Source organism: Hemitrygon akajei, unplaced genomic scaffold, assembly GCF_048418815.1.
Source record: "Hemitrygon akajei unplaced genomic scaffold, sHemAka1.3 Scf000048, whole genome shotgun sequence".
In the NCBI taxonomy this organism is placed as follows: domain Eukaryota; kingdom Metazoa; phylum Chordata; class Chondrichthyes; order Myliobatiformes; family Dasyatidae; genus Hemitrygon; species Hemitrygon akajei.
Genome location: NW_027331934.1, coordinates 2,230,741 through 2,252,121, shown reverse-complemented (window position 1 = coordinate 2,252,121; position 21,381 = coordinate 2,230,741). Strand labels below are relative to the sequence as shown.

Here is a 21,381-nt window from a genome sequence, read left to right as displayed (position 1 = left end):
CCCCGATTTCCACAGACCAGATCAGGCCTGCCGCCCGAACAGGAGAAGAACCAGCAAGCACTGGGATCGGCATTGCGCCTGCAGCAGCCGAAGGTTCCCACAGCGCCCCTGCGCGTCGCCGGAGGTTACTACAGCGCCAGCAGCGGTCGGAGACCGACAACGCGGACGATTCAGCTGCCCGTCCGTTCACTGGGAGACGCCCGATATCCACATCAACACCATCCAATCGACTCTGGGCGAACTATGATGACTAACAAACATAATTCCTCTCAGCCCTCAGCTTTCTGAATGATTCTCTGTCTTTTAGAGGACAGAGTAACTATGGTCTACATTGTTAGAGTGTTTAGTTTCCCAGGAGACAAAGATTTCAGGGACGAGAGGTATTCTGTTGCCAAATACGCTATGTGTCTAGCCCGCTGACAATTCTCGTTTAAATTAGTGAAACCGCTGTTTACCAAAATACGAGATCGTAAAATGACGGAAGCCACCCCATGCCACGTCATCCCGAGAAAGACTCCCCACAAGATTTGGGGTTTTGTGACCAAACTCGAGACAAACCACATGCTGCCCACTCCACCAGTCACACGACAGCGATGAGCACGTGACATGGGACTTTACGTCACACAACACTGAATTCAATACTGAAACCGTGATTAATGTTGTTGTCCCACTGAAATCATAAGAAACGTCCAACCCCCAACCCCGTTTTTTAAAACATTTTTTCCATTTCCCTCCGAAGGAAGTTGTCTGCGTCTCCTGTGACCGGAGTCTGATGTACGGCTGACAGGGAGGAGGAGACGTTCGGCCCGTCGGCCTGATGCTGGCTCCCCGGAGAAGGAGAGATCACGGCAGAAGAAGGAGGGAGGGTTAGGGGGATTTTATTGACAGGATGAAGGTGGTGTGAGAGGGGGGCGGACAGGATATTTCTCCCGGTGAACACAGGAGGGTCTCGTCTGTGGAAATGTCTGAGCCCACGGTGTTCGCGAGCAGAAAGATTCACCACACTGGGGTCAAACACCGGCAGACTGTCGACCTGCAGGAAAAGTCTAGATAGCAGTGATGTTGGAGGTCAAGGATGGAACGACCCGGGGTCTTGTTGAATGAAAGGTTGGTCTATAGGAACCGAGTGGCCTGTTGCCTGTTGTCTGTGTTTTTATAGAGAAGGTATGAACAGAGCCTTCTTGGGCCTGCAGAATGTCCCAGTGACTGTTGGAGCCCATTTGTTCCTAAACTGTGTTAACAATTTGTCTGAGGGACCAAGTACAACATTTCCCATTGTGTTATTCACACAATATGTGTATTTTTATATTGATCATGAGGTCATGCTTTCTACCCTCAAATCATGCTTTTTAACCTCTTTTGTAACTCCCTATACATTTACTCTGCTGATTCATCACCTAAATACGTTAAACTTGTTAACACATTTTTTTTTGCTATTAGGAATGATTTGCATACAGGCTATAATTATAGAAAACAACAAAATTCATTGTAATTCCTTTCCATAATGAAGTATCCCCAGAAATGGATGTTCAATATTTCCAGTTTTTTTGCTCTATTGAAAGATGAATACAAATAAATACTATGAATAGAGTAAGTAACAGTTGAAACTAGAAAGAAATATTTTTATTAAAGTGTGCAGATACCTTGAACAGGTAAAAACATTATGAAATCTGGAAAAGGATTTGCTTTTGGCAATGTTTCTAATACATGGATCTACTGTTAATCTGGATAGAACTTGCATTGTCTACTATGATCTGGATTAAGTATTTTAATCCTCTTTTTGTTGACGGCTGCTGACAGCACAAAGGTAAAAGGCCATACACTAGTTGGCAATGAGCTAGTATATCTATATTGATGGATTAATATTGCAGCATAATGTTTGCAAATTCAAACAGTGCAAATACCAAAGTTATTGTCTCTGTTCCCAGTACACAGTCTATCCATTTGATGTGTATTTATACATTGTTAATGACATAAATATCATATTTATATATTGTTAATGACATAATACTTGTATTTCTATATTGTTAATGACATAATACTTGTATTTCTATATTGTTACTGACAGACAATCGTATAATTTGTGTTCTGTTTGTTAGCTGAATGAACCTGCCTGTGATGCTGCCACAAGTCAGTGTTTCTCTGTACTTGTACCTTCCAGCACTTGTGCACTTGGCAATAAATTCAAAAGTACCAGAGAAAACTCAGTGAGATTTGAGTAGCGATGTTCAACTTGGCAGCTGGGTAGGTCAACTGTAAAGAGATAGTACACTGTTAATCAGTGTTCATTAGCAGAGGGATCTTGGATTCCAAGTTCACAGTTCCCTGAAAGGCAACTGATTGGGTGGGAAGGAACGCAACTGGAATGCTTGCCTTCATTAGTCAAGGCATTGAGTTGAAACGTCAGGAAGTTCTGTTGCAGCTTTATAAAACACAAATTCGGCCACAATTGGATTATTTCATGCATTTCTAGTCGCCTCATTCTAGGAAGGATGTCAAGGCTTAAGATAGGGTGCAGATGAAGTTGACCAGGATATTGCCTGGATACCGGGGCATGAGTTATAACGAGAGGTTGGACAAACTTGGGTTCTTTTCTCTGGAGCCCTGCAGGCCGGTGTGAGTCTTCCAGAAGGATTGTAGGATTACGAGAGTACAGAGACAATATCGTTTCCTAGATTTGAAATTTAATGTGAGATAGGGGTTATTTTAGAAGAGATGTGAGATGTGAGAGGCAAGTTCTTTTACACAGAGAGTGGTGGGTAGCTGAGATGTGCTGACGGGTATTCGCAGATGCAGATACATTAGTGGCCTTTAAGAGCCATTTACATAGGCATATTGATGTGAGGAAAATGGAAGGATATGGACGCTGTGTAGGCAAAAAGGATTAGTTTAATTGGATGTGTGATTACCAACCTTCCGGAAAGCAACACACACACAGCGTGTTGGAGAAACCCAGCAGGTCAGGCGGCATCTCTGGGCAAAAGTCAACCGTTGACGTTTCAGGCCGAGGCCATTCTTCAGGACTGTAATGGAAGGAGAGAAGGCAGAATTTTAAAGAAAGGTGGGGGAGTGGAGGAAGTAGTACAAGGTCGCAGGCGATTGGTGAAGTAAAGATCTGTAAAGCCGATTGGTGAAAGAGATTAAGGGCTGAGGGAGGGCCAACCTTATATGAGAGGGTAAAAACCATGGATAAAAACGAGGGGGGAGGAGCACCAGAGGGAAGTTATGGACAGATAATGGGGAATGGTAAGGGAGTGGGTGGGCAGTTACCGGAAATTCGAGAAATCGATGTTTATGGCGACGGCTTGAAGGCTACCCAAAGGAATACAAGGTGTTGCTCCTCGAACCTGAGTGTGCCCTTATCACTACAGTAGAGGAGGCCAGGGACTGACATGTCGGAATTTTAACGGGAAGTGGAATTAAAGCGGGTGTCTACAGGGAGATCCCTCTTTTTCGGGTGAAGCATTCTCCAGTCTACATCGGGGTTCACTGATATACAGGAGGCCACACCGGGAACCCCGGATACAGTAGATGACCCCAAAAAGAGAAATACTGATATCTCCTTCCAGTGATCAAAATTTCCACCTCTCCCCTTTTCCCTATTCCACACTCTGGTCTATTACTTCTTCTCACCTCTTATTACTTCCCCCTGAGCCCCCGCCTCCGTCACTTTCTCTTATTGTCCATTCTCCTCTCCTATAAGATTCTTTCTTCTCCAGCAGCTTCCCACCTACCTGACTTCCCTTATCCCCTTCCAGAAAGCCTCTATGCGCTCCCACTACCTTTTAATTTAGGCATCTCCACTCTTCCGTCGCAGTCCTGAAGAAGGGGCTCGGTCTGAAATGTCGTCTGCCGACTCTTTTCTGCTGACGGTACCCGACCTACCGAGTTCCTCAAGAATTTTGAAAGTTTACATTCCATAGAGGAATAACAAAGAGGTGAGAGGGAATGCAATGAAGATTCACCAGACTGATCTCTGGAGTGGTCGGGTCATCATGCGAAGAAATATCAAGCGCGATAAGCCTTTAATTTAGAGGCCCGAGGACGAAGAAGAGAACACATTGAAATGCACAACATCAATAGCGGTTGAACCAATGAAAAATGGTGTGTATTGTTCGGAATTGAGATGAGGGGAAATGTCTCCACTCCGTGGGTGGTGAAAGTCTGTAAATCCCCACCACAGAAAGCAGTAAAGATTCATGATCATCCTCACAGAAAACAGATCTTGGCGGAATGTGTGGAGACTGAAGGGATCGAGGAAATGAGGATCGGGCAGAAACATGTGGCTGAGATGGGAGCGCAGCCGCCATCTTGTTGATCGTTCGATGGGCTGAATGGCCACCTCCTGCAGTTTCTCTCTTGGCGATGTTACATTTTTACTCTCCAGTGAGGCCGGGGGAATGCGAATAGAAGTTAGTGTTTCTAAACATAGAACTGATTTGAATAGAACCTGCACATTTCCGGTCTGGGTGTAAACTGTATGGCGGTCTGGTATGGGGGCCAAACCCATAAATCGTTGACCCAAGGGAGCAGAAAGCGGAAAGATATGGAGGAATAATTTTAAAAACTAGCTGGTGTAAATATGAAATAATGTGGAGAATGTGGCAGGTAGGTCATGCAGCGTGTGAGGGGCGAAGAGCAGAGTCACCAGTTTAGGAGGGAAACCTTCGGCCCGTCACTTCCTGCCGCTCAATTTTCCCATTTTAGCGCAGATCTGCAACATCTGCGGGTTTGTTTCTCGTGGTTGTGCATTTTAATCTTTCTTCCGTTCTGTCAAGGCAATGAGATCCAATCTGTCACGCCCTCTCATTGTGTGTGGGTATTTTTTGACTCATTTCACTGCTACGAGCATTTAATGTTTCCCGATGTACGACCGTATTTATGGGAGAATTAAGCCTTTCCATTGATCTGTGTGTCTCGAAAATGTGTACACTTCAGTTAAGCCTCTAGAGGATTCAAATCTGGAAACAAGTTTGTCTAATATTTCCACCAAATTAAAATGGGGAATATAATTATTATTGTTATTATGTTAACATTTTTGAACAATTCTATGCTCCATGGTCTATAATCTATGCTCTCCTGTCCAACCTCTTTGCTCTGCCTCCAAAAGCCCCTCCCCGGCTCTGAAGACGAGCGGCTCAAATTGCGCATGCTCATTCTTGGTTTACTTTCCGTTCTGTGTTGAAGCGGATCGTCGCGGGGAGACGGGGGAAGGATCGCTGTCTGCGAGGCAAATACATCAAGTTCCCATCGGTGAGTTCTTGAGGCCCTTCCGAGCGGGCATGTTTGAGTCCCGTTAACTCACCTAAATCGGCGGGTCGGTCCGGGTTGCTGGAGAGAAACTGCCGGGGTCGATCCGGGTTGTAGGTCCTTCACAGCGAACCGCCTGAGATGAGCCGCCGCTCAGTCCCTGTTGCTTTAGTCCGAGGAACGGGTAATGTGGTGATGCCGGGACTGCACTCATCCGTTGAGTTGTACCTGGGGAAATTCGGCCGGTTGTGTTTTTGCAGCCGGAGGTTAAACGGAGTAATCGCGCTTGCGGGACACTGCTCCATGTGTATGAGTAGTTTTATCTCACGTCAGTTCAGACATGGCAGATTTGTGACGTCCCCTCTTTTTGTGTGGGCAATTATTTTTTGTTTCTTGACTCCATTCCACTGTTACGACCCGCCGAAGCGCAGCGAATGTTTTTGGGTACATAACCCTATTAATGCGAGAATTAAGCCTTTTCCATTTGCCTGTTCCTCAAAAATTTGTACACTTTGGTGAAATCGCCCGCCCGAAGTTCCGGAGCTGTAACTCAGACTGTCTAATATTTCCACACAATTAAAATGGGGAATAGTTTATTATTGCCAAGTACCACCGTACAATGAAAATCTTGTCGTGCATACCATCCACACAGATCAATACGTCACAACAGCACGAGGGGCGAGAGAGAAGGAGTCAATTTCCGAAAACCTAGCACATTTATTTTTTCAACATAGTCCTCTCTTACATTTACACTTAGTCCAGCGGTTGTGGAGCATACGGATCTTGGACCTCCAGAAAGTATCCACAGCATGGGGTGATTGATGCGTTCGTGTCCTAAGGTAGAAGGAGATGAGTTATACAGCTCTCGTTACGTGCACATGCAGTTCAACTTTTGGAGTGATTATGCAGAAAGTTTGAAATTAATAAGTTATCTCCACCTACCTTAGGCCACGAACTCATCAATCACCCCTGGTATATTAGGTAAAGCATTAACAGAGTGTAATAAAGCTTTATGGTCGCAGAGACAGTGTACTGCAGGTAGACATATGATGCAATGTCACATGGAGTTACATTGTGAGGTCAGGAGTCCATCTTATCATGCTGAGGGTCTCGGCCCGAAACGTCGCTGTACTTCTCCCTATAGATGCTGCCTGGCCTTCTGCGTTCCACCAGCCTTTTGTGTGTGTTGCTTGAAGTTCCAACATCTGCAGATTTTCTCATGCTAAAGAATATTCAGTTTGCTTATAACAGCAGGATGGAAGCAATCCTTGAGCCCGGTGGGATGTTTTCGGTTTTGTTTTATCTTCGATCGGATGGGAGGTTGAGAATTGAGAATGTCTAGGGTTCTGGGACTCAACGATTATGTTTCCTGATTTGCTGAGGCAGCGGGAGGTATACAGACAGTCCATGGAGGGGAGGATGGTTTCTATGATGTGCTCAGCGGTGTCCACAGTTCTCTGCTATTCCCTGCAGTCAAAGGAAGAACAATAGCCGTAGGAAGCTGTGAAGTATCGGGATGGGATGCTTTCTATGGTGCGTTCAGGGGCAAAGGGTATATGCGAAATTTCTTATTGTTTGTTATAGCTTTGAAGTTTTAGGATCATATACATGTAGTAGTATGTACTATTAATTCAGTATCTGTGTAATGCTGTAGGACCATCAATGATTGTTCTCGATCCCTTCTCCCGCCTGGTTCTACCTGATCATTCCGTGCCATCTTGTTCAAACTCCTTCCAGCCTGCATCTCACCACGTCAAGGATACACATGTCAAACATCTTTCTTCTAACCTTTGTCTGATTCTGAAGTATTGTACAGCACTTCTACCTCACTGAGTTTTCAGGAACTGTGTTTTTTGTTCGGTTAATTGATGTTTAATTGAATACAGCACGAGGCAATGTAAAGGCAGCCATTAAGCCATTACATTTCAGTTTCACCGTTACAAAATGGCTGCAGTGCTAATTTTTTGTCACAATGAAACTCAGAACATATTATATTGAGTTTGTTATTTCCTTTCTTAATTGTTTGCGGTGAGCCACTTCCTCCGTTTCCAAGGTAACAGCCATTCGGAGCTGCAAGAAGTGTTGCACATTTTTATCGCTCTGTGGTAGAGAGAGTGTTAGCAGGAGCAACTGTAACGGAGTGATAGTTGGAGGAAAGGATGCTGTAAATATTGGCTGTATGGAATGTATTACACAAGAGTAGGAATGATCTGAAAACTAACAGACTGGCAGGGGTGGCATTACACAAATTTGTTGACCAGTTTTGGGCGCCCCCAACATTTTGCAGTCAAATAATATCTGCGCAGTAAAAGAGTGAGAGAGAGAGAGAGAGAGAGAGAGAGAGAGAGAGAGAGAGAGAGAGAGAGAGAGAGAGAGAGAGAGAGAGAGAGAGAGAGAGAGAGAGAGAGAGAGAGAGAGAGAGAGAGAGAGAGAGAGAGAGAGAGAGAGAGAGAGAGAGAGAGAGAGAGAGAGAGAGGTATGTACTTTTGCAGGAACTCTGAAGTAAGATGGCTGGAGGATCAATAGGTTCAGTTCTCCTTAGTTTGTGAATTGGAAATGCCAGGAACACCACAGCAAATTGTTGTTGGCAATGCGTCAGTGGGCAGTCTTTGTGTAGGTTATAATATTGGGCTGGAGTCTCTGAGAATATGGGTAGGGCAGTATATTGTTATTTCTACAGCTGGGATTGAAATTCCCACAGTGTGCAGTGATTCTGAAGATCGGGACGATTGGACTTTGGCTGTGGGAAAATCATTGACCGGACCAGCCAGTGAGATGTTATGTTTGTCAAACAATTTGTAGATTTTCAAATACGTAAGTATTTTGACCGAACCCGATGACAGTAAGCGGAGGGTGATGATTGAAGATGGATTTAGCAAATAGAGGCCAGTGACGAGTGTGATGGGTGTGTCAGTAATGACAGTGGGAGGAAAGGATGCTGTGAGCATTAACTATATGGAACGTATTACACCAGGGTCAGAATGGACTGAGGACCCAAGAAATTGTTTGGGATGGGGTGGCAATTACAGTTTAGGGTGGGAATCAGTTACTATTTGTGCATTAAAATGAAGAGGGAGAAAATACTACAGTTGCAGGAAATTTAAAGTCAGGAGGAGAAAATACTGGAAACGCTCAGCAGATCGGCAGCATCTTGGACAATCTCAGTTCTGGAACTGGGTCTTCCACCATTTCTCCTTTCAGAGACGTAGTCTGATGTACTGAGTTCCCGGCACTTTCTACTTTATAATTTTACATTTTGTTCCTGCTACACTGCGGAAAACATGACAGCCAGCTCTGCTGGCAAGATCCCACACAGCAGGAAGGTTGTGATCAAATGTGCTCGGTTTTGCTGCTGGGGTCAGGCTGAAGTGTATCCGCATCCCTTATACAGACCGGGGAACCAGTCTGAGCACCGGCCCCGGCAGAGGGTCATTAGCTTCCAATTCCACCTTAGTCTGTGAATCGGAAATGGCAGGAACACCACGGCAAATTGCCGGCACCAAAGCGTCTTTGTATGGGTGGTGATATTGGGCCGGTGACTCTGAGGATATGGAACTGGCAGTATACGGGCTTCAGTCCAGGTTAATAATTCGACAACTGGGATCGAAATTTTTACAGTCTGCAGTGAAGCTGAAATCCTGGGCGGTTGGGCATTGGTTATGGGGAAATCGCCATCTACACTGTCCAATAGGACATCACATCTGTCGAGTATTTTAGAGGTTATTTAAGAGTTAACTAGGGAGTTGGGTGAAGTTGGGCAGTGATGTTGTTCATCTGAACCTTGGTAAAGTCTGTATCAATATCCCGCATAGCAACTGATCTGGATGGTTCTGTCACGTGGGATTCACGGGGACCTGGCGAGGTGGATTCACACCGGGTTCGAGAACAAGAAGCAGAGGGAGATGATTGAAGATGGTTTTAGCGAATGGAAGCCTGTGGCGAGTGGGATGTGTGTGTCACTGTCGAGACCTCTATAATTAATTATTCATGCCATTGATTTGTATATGAATGTACAAGGCACAATCAGCAAGTTTGAATTGAATTAAACTGAATTGATTCTTACGTCCTCTTTACAATACGTCTCGGTCTAAAGGTGCAATGTGCAGTCAAAGTAATTTATAATAATTCAAGATAAATTAAACTGTCTACATAATATGGATTACCACAAATTAACGTGAGTTAATTCATCTGAAGTCCTGGTGGAAGAAGCTGTTCCGGAATCTGTTGGTCCTGGCTTTTATGCTACGGTACCGTTTCTCGGATGGTAGCAGCGGGAATAGATTGTGGCTGGGGTTACTCTGGTCCCCAATGATCCTTCGGACCTTTTTTACACACCTCTCCTTGTAAATGTCCTGAATCATGGGAAGTTCACAACTACAGATGCGCTGGGCTGTCCGCACCACACTCTGCAGAGACCTGTGATTAAGGGAGGTACATTTCCCATACCAGGCAGTGATGCAGCCAGTCAGGATGCTCTCAATTATGCCCCATAAAAAGTACTGAGGATTTGGAGGCCAATACCGAACTTGCTCAAACGTCTGAGGTGAAAGAGGTGTTGTTGTGCTTTTTCACCGCACAGCTGGTGCGTACAGACCACGTGAGATCCTCGGTGATGTGGATGCGGAGGAACTTGAAGCTGTTCACCCTCTCAGCCCCAGATCCATTGATGTCAATAGAGGTTAGCCTGTCTCCATTCCTCCTGTAATTCACAACCAGCTCCTTTGTTTTTGCGACATTGAGAGTAAGGTTGTTACTTTGCCATGAATGAGTCAGAGAGATGACCTCTTCCCTGTAGGCCAACTCGTTATTGCTTGATAGGAGGCCAATCTATGTAGTGTCGTCGACAAATTTAATTAGCAGGTTAGAGCTCTGGGTGACGACACAGTCATGGGTATACAGGGAGACTAATTTCGGGAGACTGGTTGATAAGGCAACAGGTGACACTGAATTTGAAAGACATTTCGGTCAGTTTTGGAGATGGGCTGAGGAATGGCAAATGGTTTTCAACTTGGGCAAGTGAGAGATTGTGCATGTTGGACAGTCAAACTGGGTGGAACTGGTATAGTGAATGGGAGAGCATCGGGTGCTGTGGAACAGAGCGACCTGCGTGTACAACAGCACAGTTCACTGAAAGTGGTTGTGCAGGTATTGAGGGTGAAAAATAAGGCTTTAATCATGCTGACCTTCATCAGTTAGGGAATTGAGTTCTCGATTATGGGCATTATATTGTAGTCATATAATTTTGTGGTGCGGATACACGAAGTGTTATGTACATTTGTGTTCTCCGTACTGTAGGAAAGATATTATCAGTCTGGAGAGTGTGCAGACGAGATTGCTGAAGATGCTGCCTGGACTAGAGTGCCGGCTCATGGGAAGAGGTTGGCCAAGCTGGATATTAATTCCAGAGGAGAATGGAGCTGACACTGTAGGAGTTTATAAAATCAAGAGGGAGTACAGATAATGTGGTTGATCATTGTATTTTTCCCAGGGTTCAAGATTCAAGATTGTGTAATGTCATTCCAGTATAGGAGAACAAAATAATTGTTACTCTGTGTCCGAAGCAGGACAGAAAAAAAAAACAACAAAATGATAGGGACCACAATAATAAACAAAACACAGTACATGCATTATGATTGCTTAAAAACATTGATTCTATGTCCATAAAGTGACGTTAGGCACAGGAGAGAGTGGACATATGGAAACTGATATTGATTGTCTGCCCATTAAATTACTTTAGGCACAGGAGTGTCTAGAACTGTCAGGAAATTTTAAACCAGTAATGGGTGGGGTGTGGAGCGTGGGTTAGTGAGTAGACGTGTTGATCAGGCTTACTGCATGGGGTAAATAATTGTTTTAAACCTGATTGTCCTGGCGTAGGTGTTACAGATCCAGAATTCACTTAAGGTAGCACCAGAGTCAAGAGAGTTTCGGGCATATTGACCTTTATAACGCAGGCTATTAAGAAGAGGGGTTGGGATATTAATGCTAAAGTTGTAATTCACCGTGATTCCAAAACATGTAGGATTGCGTGCAGTTCTGATCAGCTACTTGGAGGACAGATATGGATAAGCGTGAAAGAGTGCAGGGAAAATTACCCGGACATTGCTGGTATTTCAGGAAATAATTATAGTGATGGGTTGAACAGGTTAGAACTTGATTGCCTGGAATAGAGGAGAATGAGGGGATATTCTAGCAGGCCTCCAATTTTACTATGCCATTGACCCCTACAATTAAAGGAAGAGTCCACAGACCCCAGGTTGGGACACCCTGCTAAAGATGTAGAAATCTATGATGGTATAAATAGGGTAAATGCAGCTAGGCATTTTCCCCTCAGCTTGGATAGGGTCATGGATTTAGGGCAAAACGTGACACATTTAATGGGTATCTGATGGGGAACTACTTCACTCAGAGGGTGGTGTGAAGGCGGAACCAGCTCCCAGCAGAAGTGAGAGATGCAGGTTCACTTTTAGCATTTGAGAGATGTTTGGGTAGGTAAATAGATGAGGGAGGTATAGAGGACTGTGGTCTGTGTGCAGGGGGATTGGACCACACCGAACATGGCACGGTCTGGATGGGCTAACAGTCCTGTGGCTGTGCTCTAACGGCTCTGTGAATCTAAATTGAAATTTCTACACATAATCGATATTTGTCGCATCCAACAATGTGTTTTTATTTTGGACCAGCGTCTGCACTGCTGAGATCTCTGTAGAGCTGAAACAACTATGAGATTTACTGAATATACCTCGAAAGGCTAATAACAACCGCTGGAATTTTAGTATCACCATTACAAAATGGCTGAATGTTCAGTTTATCTTTGTCACAATGAAGCCGAGAACGTGTCACACTGAGTTTGTTATTTCCCCGCTCGGTTATCTTTGCGAGCCACTTCCTCCGTCACCAGGGCAACAGCTCACCAGAGCTGCAGAGAGTGTTGAACATGTTTATCGCTCTCTGGTTGCTGACTCTCAGCGGAGAGAGAGTGGCCTCAGATACGAAGATACTTTGAGCATTTACTGTCCGGCATGGATTGACGAAGATTGTAGGGATTGAATTTATGCAATTCTGTTTTGGGTGTCAAACTTCTAGCAGTCAGTCAATCGTTTCTGCAGCGAAAGAACAAAAACAAATCTCCTGTACTGAGCTTCAGTGCTATCTTTTCAATTTTATGTTGAAAACATTTTGTTCCTTTTACACGACGGGTAAAGTGGCTGCTAATTGACCTAGGCTACACCACACTCAACAATAAATTAATGTACCGCTGTGTTCAATATAACTGTGGGGACAAGTTGAAATATATCAGCACCCTCTTTGTGACCCAAATGCCCATGTTTCCCGGCTGATCCCTGTCTAGACAAAGGATCATCAGGCTCCAGTTCTGTCACGGGTTGGTAGAGGAGTGTAAATTTTTGAGCTGGGATTAGCTGAGAAACTGCCACATATTGCCAGCAACAAAGAGCCCTGAGAGAGTTGTGCCTGAGATGCAATCTTAAGATGGGAGCTCCAGAAATATGGAACTGTCAGTGTTTGGGCTTCGGTCTACGTTGGTGCTTTTACAGATGCGGCTGGATGTTCCTCCTTCCGCAATGAAGCAGACGTCTCCGGGGGCTGTATATTGGTAGCGTGAATCTCTCAGTGTGAGATCCGGGAACACCCAGTGTGAGATGTGGAAAAGATGTGCGAGGCTCCCGGTGTAGGCTGTGCCCCTCTGACGTTGGATCCTGGGATATCTCACATGTTTTGACCCAGATAAAATGAACCGGGGATCAAGGTGTCCGGGTTTATGAGATGTTGAGCGAGTATTCCAGTTCTGTGCTCAGATGTTTGGTTCTGAAGTTCCTTGGAAGCAAAGCAGAGAATGAGTTCCCATTCCATCCCTCACAGAGAGAGGCTGTGATTAAATACGCTGTTGTGTGTTTGCACCAATAGAAATAGACTGGGGTTTCAGAATTCAATTCACATTTGGAAATTCCCCCTCACTGTCACCTGTCTATCTGCCAGTGGGAGTCAAAGAGAAACTCAAGATGCTGAAGATAGACCAGAATATGGAACAGTACATCACAGGAACAGGCCCTTCAGCCACAATGGTGTGCCAAACCAGCTGAAAAGTAAATCAACCCCCCCCTCAAAAAACAACGAATGACTCCTTCCTACAAAATGTCCATTTGCGCTCAATCTTCCTCACACCCATGTGCCGACCTAAACGTCACTTAAAAGCCTCCAGTGTATTTGCTTCCACCGCCATAACAGACAGCAGATTCCAGGCATCCACACCTCTCTGAGTGAAACAAGTTACCCTCACATTTCCATTGCATTTACTCGCTCACACCTTCATTGCATGGCCTCTGGTATTAGACATTTCCAAACAGAGAGAAGATACTCCCTGTCTACTCTGCCAATATTTTTCATTCTCTTATGAACCTCTATCTGATCTTCCCTCAGTCCTCACCGCTCCATGGGGAACAACCCAAGATTTTCCACTAAAAAGCTGGGAGATGTTTGAATCCATTCTGACGAAAGGTCAGGAAACCGAATCGCGAACATTTTTCCTCTCCCCACAGCTGTTCCTTACCTGCAGAGCGTTTCTAGTGATTCCAGTTTCTCTTTATTGCATTCACCCTGGAAAATGTTAAATCTCCTGCGAATGGACCAGTGTACCAGCGCTCGTTTTGTGAGAGTTGATAGAAGAGTAAAGAAACCAAAGCTTTTCCAAATACATTATCCTGGTACTAATTGTCCCATTTTCCCCGGAAATGTATTCAGTACATTTGTTGTTAACAAGATTCACAAAATAAACTCACGAATGATAAGCTTTATTCATAAGGAACATTTGATGGCCATGGCGGTGTTCAGTGGAGTTCAGAGGGAAGGTGATTGGGGGTTGGTGGGGGTGAGGGGAGTTAGGGCGGGAGTGATTATTTACAAGAACTGAATAACGACAAGTCTCGGTGCAGTGGAAATGGAGAGGGTGACTTGATTAGACGGAGAGTCTGGGATCTGAGAGTGCTGGGATCTGAGAGTGGGATCTGAGAGTCTGGGATCTGAGAGATCTGAGATCTCAGAATAAGGAAGCTTCACTTTAAAACTGAGATGAGAGCAATTACTTTAGCCAGAGGGTGGTCGAGACTATCGTTGGGTATATTTATTTTCTGGATTGCTAAATAAGTTGAGTGTTACAGCAAGGAAGCAAGAATACGTTGTTGGAAAAAAAAACATCCTCCATGATTGATTATGGAACAAACTAGAAAGACCGAATCACCTAATTCTACTCCTATGAATCTTATACCATGACTGTGTGATGACTTCTTGGTATCCCATCACGAACGACAAAATATTCAGACGCTGGAAATCCAAGCAACATACACGAAATGCTGGAGGAACTCAACGGTCCAGCCTGCGTCTATGGAAGAGAGTAGAGTCGACATACAGATCTTCCCTGGTCTGATGAGTTCTTCCAGCATTTTGTGCCTGTTCTTTTGTATCCCATGTCAGGCTTGTAAAGTGTGAGGGACAGTTCCTGATTTCTTCACTCGGATCATTCTATATGCGTTCAAGATTTAAATTTCAGGTTAATGCTTTGTTCCCGTTTGTATTAGTAACATACTTCATTGTCTCTCTGGTTAAAGTTAGACCTGTGATGAGAGATTTATTGGCAGAAAAGCCCACATCTGGAAGCAAACCACAACTGAAGACGAGGGAACAGCAACAAGTGAACGAGCCCGAGGACTGAGAGCACCGAACGGAGTGAACCCGTCTCACTCGGAGATTCCATTGATTCAGTCAGGAGAAAGTTTGGTTTACTCTAAAGTAAAGTAAAGGAAAGTTGGTCCTTCAGACATTACATTTCTGTACCAAGATAAATAAGAAATAGCTGGAGTGAGACTGAATAAACCCAGAAGTGTCAGTTGCAATCATTCCAGATCTGCTGTCAGCATCCTATCTTTCTGAAGCCACGCACATTCCTCATATTGTCTGCTCACTTCAGACTTGTCACTTCTCATGTTTCCTTGCTTGCCTGTGTTAGGTCATAATAATCTCTAAACGCATTGAGAATTTCCTCCCTTTACAAGATGCCACGACCGCTTTCTGCTATAGTGATTGCAGAAATGTGGAATTACCATAAACAACAGCAACATAATGATTCCTCCAGCTATTGCAAGCTGCAATGATATATTTGCCCTCGATATAAGTATATCGTCGTGCCAGGGTCTGTTAAGAGCAAACCCTCCTGATGCTAAATGTCCCAGCACCACATTTCATTCAGTCCTAACTAGCAAATGCCAACTAATAATTTACATTGACATAGACTGGCGTCATCAAGTATTTTCTACCAATAAATTGTCTGTGATTAAGCAGAAATAGATTTTGCAATGTTCCTATTTGACCCAGTACCAAAGGCATGGGTTATACCTGTACTTGAGATGAAGGAATGTTCTTGCAGCCAGGATTGCTATAGCTGCTGGAATCGGTTTAAACTCAGTCGCTTCGGGATGGGAGCCAGTTTGTTCGTTCAGATGACAAAGGAGTTGATGTTAAGGTAGATGCAATGTTCACAGAGACTGTGGGATGTTTGGCTGTGGACAGGGCATCACGTCTTGAAAAGCAGCAACAACTTCTCCTCCCCGCCGACTCCCCCTCACACCCTCCTATTTTTTTTTTTTGCCGGTGTTAATCGCGGGAGTTGCGAACTCTTTATACTCACTGATTAGTGAAAGTAGAGCTTTTGATTCCATTCAAAGCCCAGTTTGTTTATAAAGAGCGGGGTTGAAGTGTTATCGAGATGAACATGGGGGAATGCATAACGCAAGTTTAAGTCAGATCAGCAGCAGTTTCGGAGGGCCGAGTGGTCCACTTACGCTTTTGGTGTCTTGATTAGAAAAGTTCTCACAGTTTAATTAGTGTAAGCCAATATAACATTAGCAAATTAATTATATTGTGGAACTGACAGGAAACATTACATTGATTAAGTATATACATCGAGATTTGTGCGTTAATGTTGTACCCCTGCTGGTTGCGGATCGACCATGACTCACTCGGTGAGCTGGCCAGCGCGGTACGGGACCGAGGGACGCGCTCCCCGTTCCCTGTTACTGACTCTACAGTCTCCCCATCTACCGCGCGCACCAGGTCACCGCCCACGCGCGCCCTCTCGCGGAGCTTCATCGCCCTCGCGCTCCTGGGTTGACATTGAGACGATTTAAGCAACTGCACGTGCCCGGTATCTCTCATGAAGAGACGTGAGATTTACTTGTCTCTAATTGGTGACAGCAAATGCCAATTTAGCATACCAACCAACGGGGATATGGGTTTCGTCAATAAGGCGTTAGCTCCATAGACCCCACCAGGTGGGGCCCATGGGAGTGCCCATAGTAACACCCTTGGTCTGCAGAAAGTAGGAAGATTCAAAAAAGAAGTTATTAAGTGTGAGTTCCAGTTCCACCAACCGGAGGAGTGTGCTGGTGTTGCAGAACTGGTGAGGTCGATTCTCCAGAAAGTAGCGGAGGGCATGGTGAGGTGGAAGGCATGGGAGGTATCCCGGATGTAGTTGGGGAAGGACTGAACTATGGGTGACAAAATGGAGTCCAGGTAGGTAGACACAAGTTCGGTGGGGCAGGAGCAGTCCGAAACAATGGGTCTACTGGGACAGTCAGGCTTGTGGATCTTGGGGAGGAGGTGAAACCGAGCAGTGCGGGGTGTGGGAATTATGAGCTTTTTTGGCTGAGGATAGAAGGTCTCCGGAGTTGGTAAGGGCAGTGATGGTACGGAAGACAATGGTAATTCCTTCCCTCTCCCTTCACCCATCCCATTTTCATTCTGCCTCCACCACCAGCTGCTTATCACCGCTCTCATGATTCTGCCTTCTTCCACTACATGGTGCTTTCACCTTACATTCCTTCTTCACCTTTCCTGCCTATCCCCTCCCTGCTTCCCCTCCCAAACCTCTTGATCTTTCCTCTTCCTGGCTTTTCACCTGGCACCTTCCAGCCTTCTCCTTCCCACCCTCCCCCCAATTTCTTTATAGGGTTTCGTCCCCTTCCCTCTTCAGTGCTGATGAGCGGTCTCGGCCCGAAACCTTGACTGCTCGTTTCCACGGATGCTGCCCAACCTGCTGAGTTCCTCCAGCGTGTTGTACGTCCTCTTTGTTGGAAACTGCCTCTCTAAGATACCACAGGGGCATCGGCATTTCCCGAGTGTTATTATCTATCCATTGTAGCCTCTGTCATCTTCTGCTTCTTTTACCTTCTGTTTTACTGAACATGAGAGTCTTCTCCAAGGAATCCTGTCATCTCACGGGTGTCCAAAATTTTTCAGCTTTTCAAGTATTTCTTCAAGTATTAACTTGTTGGATCTGCTTGCTGTCCAACGAATTCTTAACACATTCCTCCAGCATCCAAGTTCAAAGGCGTCGATTATTTTGTCTTCAGCCTCACTCATAGTCCAGCTCTCACAGCCATACATCACATCTGGAAATACCATAGACTTGACTCTACGGTCCTTTGTAGACAATTCATGTCTCTGCGCTTCAGTATTTTATCTAAATTTCCCATTGCTGCCCTCCCCAGAAGTAAGCGCCGTTTAATTCTGTGGCTGCAGTTACTATGTATAGAAATCTTTGAACCGGGGAAGAGAAATTCCGTCACTGCTTCCACTTCCTTTCCATGTATTACCACGGAGTTAATAGGACTGGATGGTTTTCTTAATATTGAGCAAGAAGCCGGCTTTCCACTTTCTTCTTTCACTTTCATTAGAAGCTTCTTCAGATCCTCCTCACTCTCGGCCATTAGAATAGTATCACCTGCATATCTGAGCTTGTTCATATTTTCTGGTATTTTTGATTCCAACATGTTGAGTCCTCTAGACCAGCATTCCTCATGATGTGTTCAGCACATAGATTAAATAAGCTGGGTGACTGTATGCAGCCTTGTCGTAATCCTTTCCCAATCTTGAACTAGTTTGTTTTTCCATGGTCAGTTCTAACTGTTGCTTCTTGATCTTGTATTTGCCATAGTTTATTATGGTCCACACTGTTATATAAAAAAAACAAAAAAAAAATTAGAGTAGTCAATAAAACATAGATAAATACTTTTCTGGAATTTTCGCGATTTCTCCATTATCCAGCGTAGTTTAGCAATTTGGTTTCTGGTGCCTCTGCCTCTTCTAAAACCAGCTTGTACATCTGGCTGTTCGTGTTCCATATATTGCTGGAGAGTTGCTTGCACGATCTTTATCATTACTTTTCTAGCATGTGAAAATTTCCGGTCATTTGAACAATCCTTTACATTTCCCTTCTTGGGTATTGGAATAAAAACAGATCTTAATCCAGCCTAAAGTTCATTGTTGTTTATTTTCCCCCCAGATCTGCTGGAAAATTGCATGCATCACTTTTACAGCATCACCTTCTAGAGTTTTAAACAATTCAACTGGAATCCTGTCTCATCCTGCAGCTTTATTATTGGCAATGTTTTCTATTGCCCATTCAACTTCACTTTCCAAAATGCCTGGCTCTAGATCGATGAGAGAGTGATTGCAGATGTCTTCGCTGTTGGATCTTTCTACAATTCTTATGTGTGTTCCTGCCAACTCTTTTTGATGTCCTCTGCTTCTGTAAGGTCCTTCCCTTTTTTGTCTTTTCCTATGCTCATTTTACATGAAATATTCCTTTGATTTCTCTCATCTTCTGCAACACATTTCGTTTTTTTCCCCTCAATTCTGTTAGCTGTTTCAGCTTCAATGCATCTCTCCTTCTTGAACTTTGTATTCAGTTGGAGGTCTTTGTTCAAATCTCCGTTTGCTCTCTGGAATGTAGGAGAGTGAGCAGTGACCTTACAAAAGTGGTTGAAATTATGAAGGGCAGAGTAACTGTCTCACTCCTTTATTTGTGTAATTCAGGTCATTGCCAGCAGGTGGTGCTTTCTTCCACCCGGCCGGCAGACAAGAAGACGGCAATCAACCAACGTCAGTCAGAGTCAAAATGGACACAGGTATGCTCACTGGGCTGTTTCCCATTAAAAATCTGTTCTTATGCTACACGTGTAGTCAAATCATCAATACTTCAGAACGATAAACTTGGGAGATAAAGGGGCAGAGAGAAAGTACCATCAAACGGGGTCATTGTTCCATTATCTATTCCAAGGGGAATAGTCGAATCACTCCGGTCATGATGTAAATCTTCACCTCAGTGAAAGGAGATGGAGCTCCTGAATAAGGTGGGTAGCCATTAGCAGTGTCCACAAGGATCACTGATACGCCATGCGTCGTGTGTGATGTAAATAAATTAATAATAAACTATGTCTTACTCAAATGATATACTGGGTGAACTGATTCGTTGATTACAGAGTTGACGGAGTTGAGCAAATTTGGGACTTCGTCAACGTGTTCAGCATCCAATTAGAAATATGAAGAGAGTCACCAAGTACAGTTAATTCAGGCAAATGTTAGAAGTTACACTTTGGACGTTCGCGAGCAATGTTCAGAGTGAATGCTGGGACCGTTAATAAGATTGATGTATGGATGTGTCTTGTGATGGATATGCATAGCTTCCTGAAAGTAGCAACACATTTGGTAGATTGCTAACGATGAGTTGAGGTATTTTTTGAAGTTGACCTGTAACTGGGTACGCGTTGGTTAAGAGATAATTTCAGAATTGTCCACACATCTGGTAACCAAATCACAAGAATGATGTGGTGATTCTGGTGAGAGTGCAGACAAGTTTCACCACAAATACCAGAGGGAATAGGTTTAAGGTTAGACGGTACAGTTTAAAGGGGATTTAGGGTGCATGTTTTCCACAGAGAGTAATAGGTGTCTGGAATGTCCTGCCAAAGGAAGGGATGGAAACAGACACTCAGTAGCATCTGAGAGGCGTTTGAACCCATGACTATGTCGGGAATGGAGGGATATTGACCATGTTGCTGAAGTTGGGATTGGTTTAAATTGGCATCGTGTCCGCATACGCATGGTACACTCTACTATTTTTGACTACAGATCTAAACTCCACAATCTCCGCCTTCCTGTCAAATTGTGAAGATCACCACCTGTTCCGGTTGACGAGATTCTACATGGAGCGACTGGAGCAGGCGATTGAGGAGGGTGTGGAGGGAGTCAGTTTCATGTTAATGGGCGAGGATCACTTCACCGGGCCAGAGTATCACGTAAGTGGGCGGGACACAGGCTGAGTGTAGAACCAACGCAACGGAACCTCTGGGCAGTGAAAATCCAGCAATGCTTGTGCAGAACATCTGGAAAAGAGTTTTCATGAGCGGAAACTATATTTTCCGATTTTTAGATGACACTCATTTTTAGACAGGTTAGGATACAGACAATGATTGACAGGTGAATTTAGTAATATGACACTTGACGGACATTGCAAGTGGACAGAGACCTACTCTACATCACTCTGCCTGACATCACATCATCCTCCCAATATTCGACTTTAATGGACATTCACCAAACCGTGTTCTGATGACCCACGGGATTCCCACAAATCAAATATATAGTGACTTATTTCTCAGCTCATTCTCAGTCTACCTTCAAACCCATTTTCAACTGACTAGACAACACTGACTATCGTCTCTCATTTGTCCACGGACCATTTTTTGATCAATATCACAACATGCCTCATGGTTCAGTTAACTTCTGTTCCTTGTGAATGTTCCAATTTGTGTTTGTACTTACTACAGCTTATACTGTTTACACTGGGGAGTGCAACATTATTATCATTAAAAATATTCCGAGCATCTACGGCTAACGCAGTATTACAGAGAAACAGTTTCCTATGGTCCTTGTGCTACTGGAGTATATTCATCTTTTGCCACCCAGACTGAATTTCAGTGAAGAGCCACACACCATACTGAACACTACATTCTACGTGACGCAGCTGACAATTTCAGTCCAAACTTCTTTTTCAACGTTACCACCAGTTGGCTTTGGTCTGTCACACATGCACAATGGTCCAGAATTTGCTGTCTGTTCCTCACCGCCTGTTCCCAGCTGTAGGCTGACACTGGAGCGCTCATGGAGTCCGGCAGTGAAGTGTGAACCTGCTGGGTTTCACCGACAATTACCCCAGGGAAAATCAACAGTGACCCTGCCATAGTTTGACCTACCCATAGTCATCAAACTCTACAGTACAGT

General features: G+C 44.4%; 1 protein-coding gene across 1 annotated transcript in view; it reads left to right on the top strand.

Annotated features, from left to right (window-relative positions):
• The first annotated feature begins 5,173 nt into the window (after positions 1 to 5,173).
• Positions 5,174 to 21,381, top strand: part of LOC140720886 (NACHT, LRR and PYD domains-containing protein 3-like) — a 31,479-nt gene continuing 15,271 nt past the window's right edge. Inside the window, exons 1-3 of the mRNA XM_073035733.1 lie at positions 5,174 to 5,253; positions 19,138 to 19,229; positions 20,233 to 20,399. Of these exons, the coding sequence (XP_072891834.1) occupies positions 19,220 to 19,229; positions 20,233 to 20,399 (177 nt within the window). The 5' untranslated portion in view covers positions 5,174 to 5,253; positions 19,138 to 19,219. The remainder of the gene's footprint in view (positions 5,254 to 19,137; positions 19,230 to 20,232; positions 20,400 to 21,381) is intronic.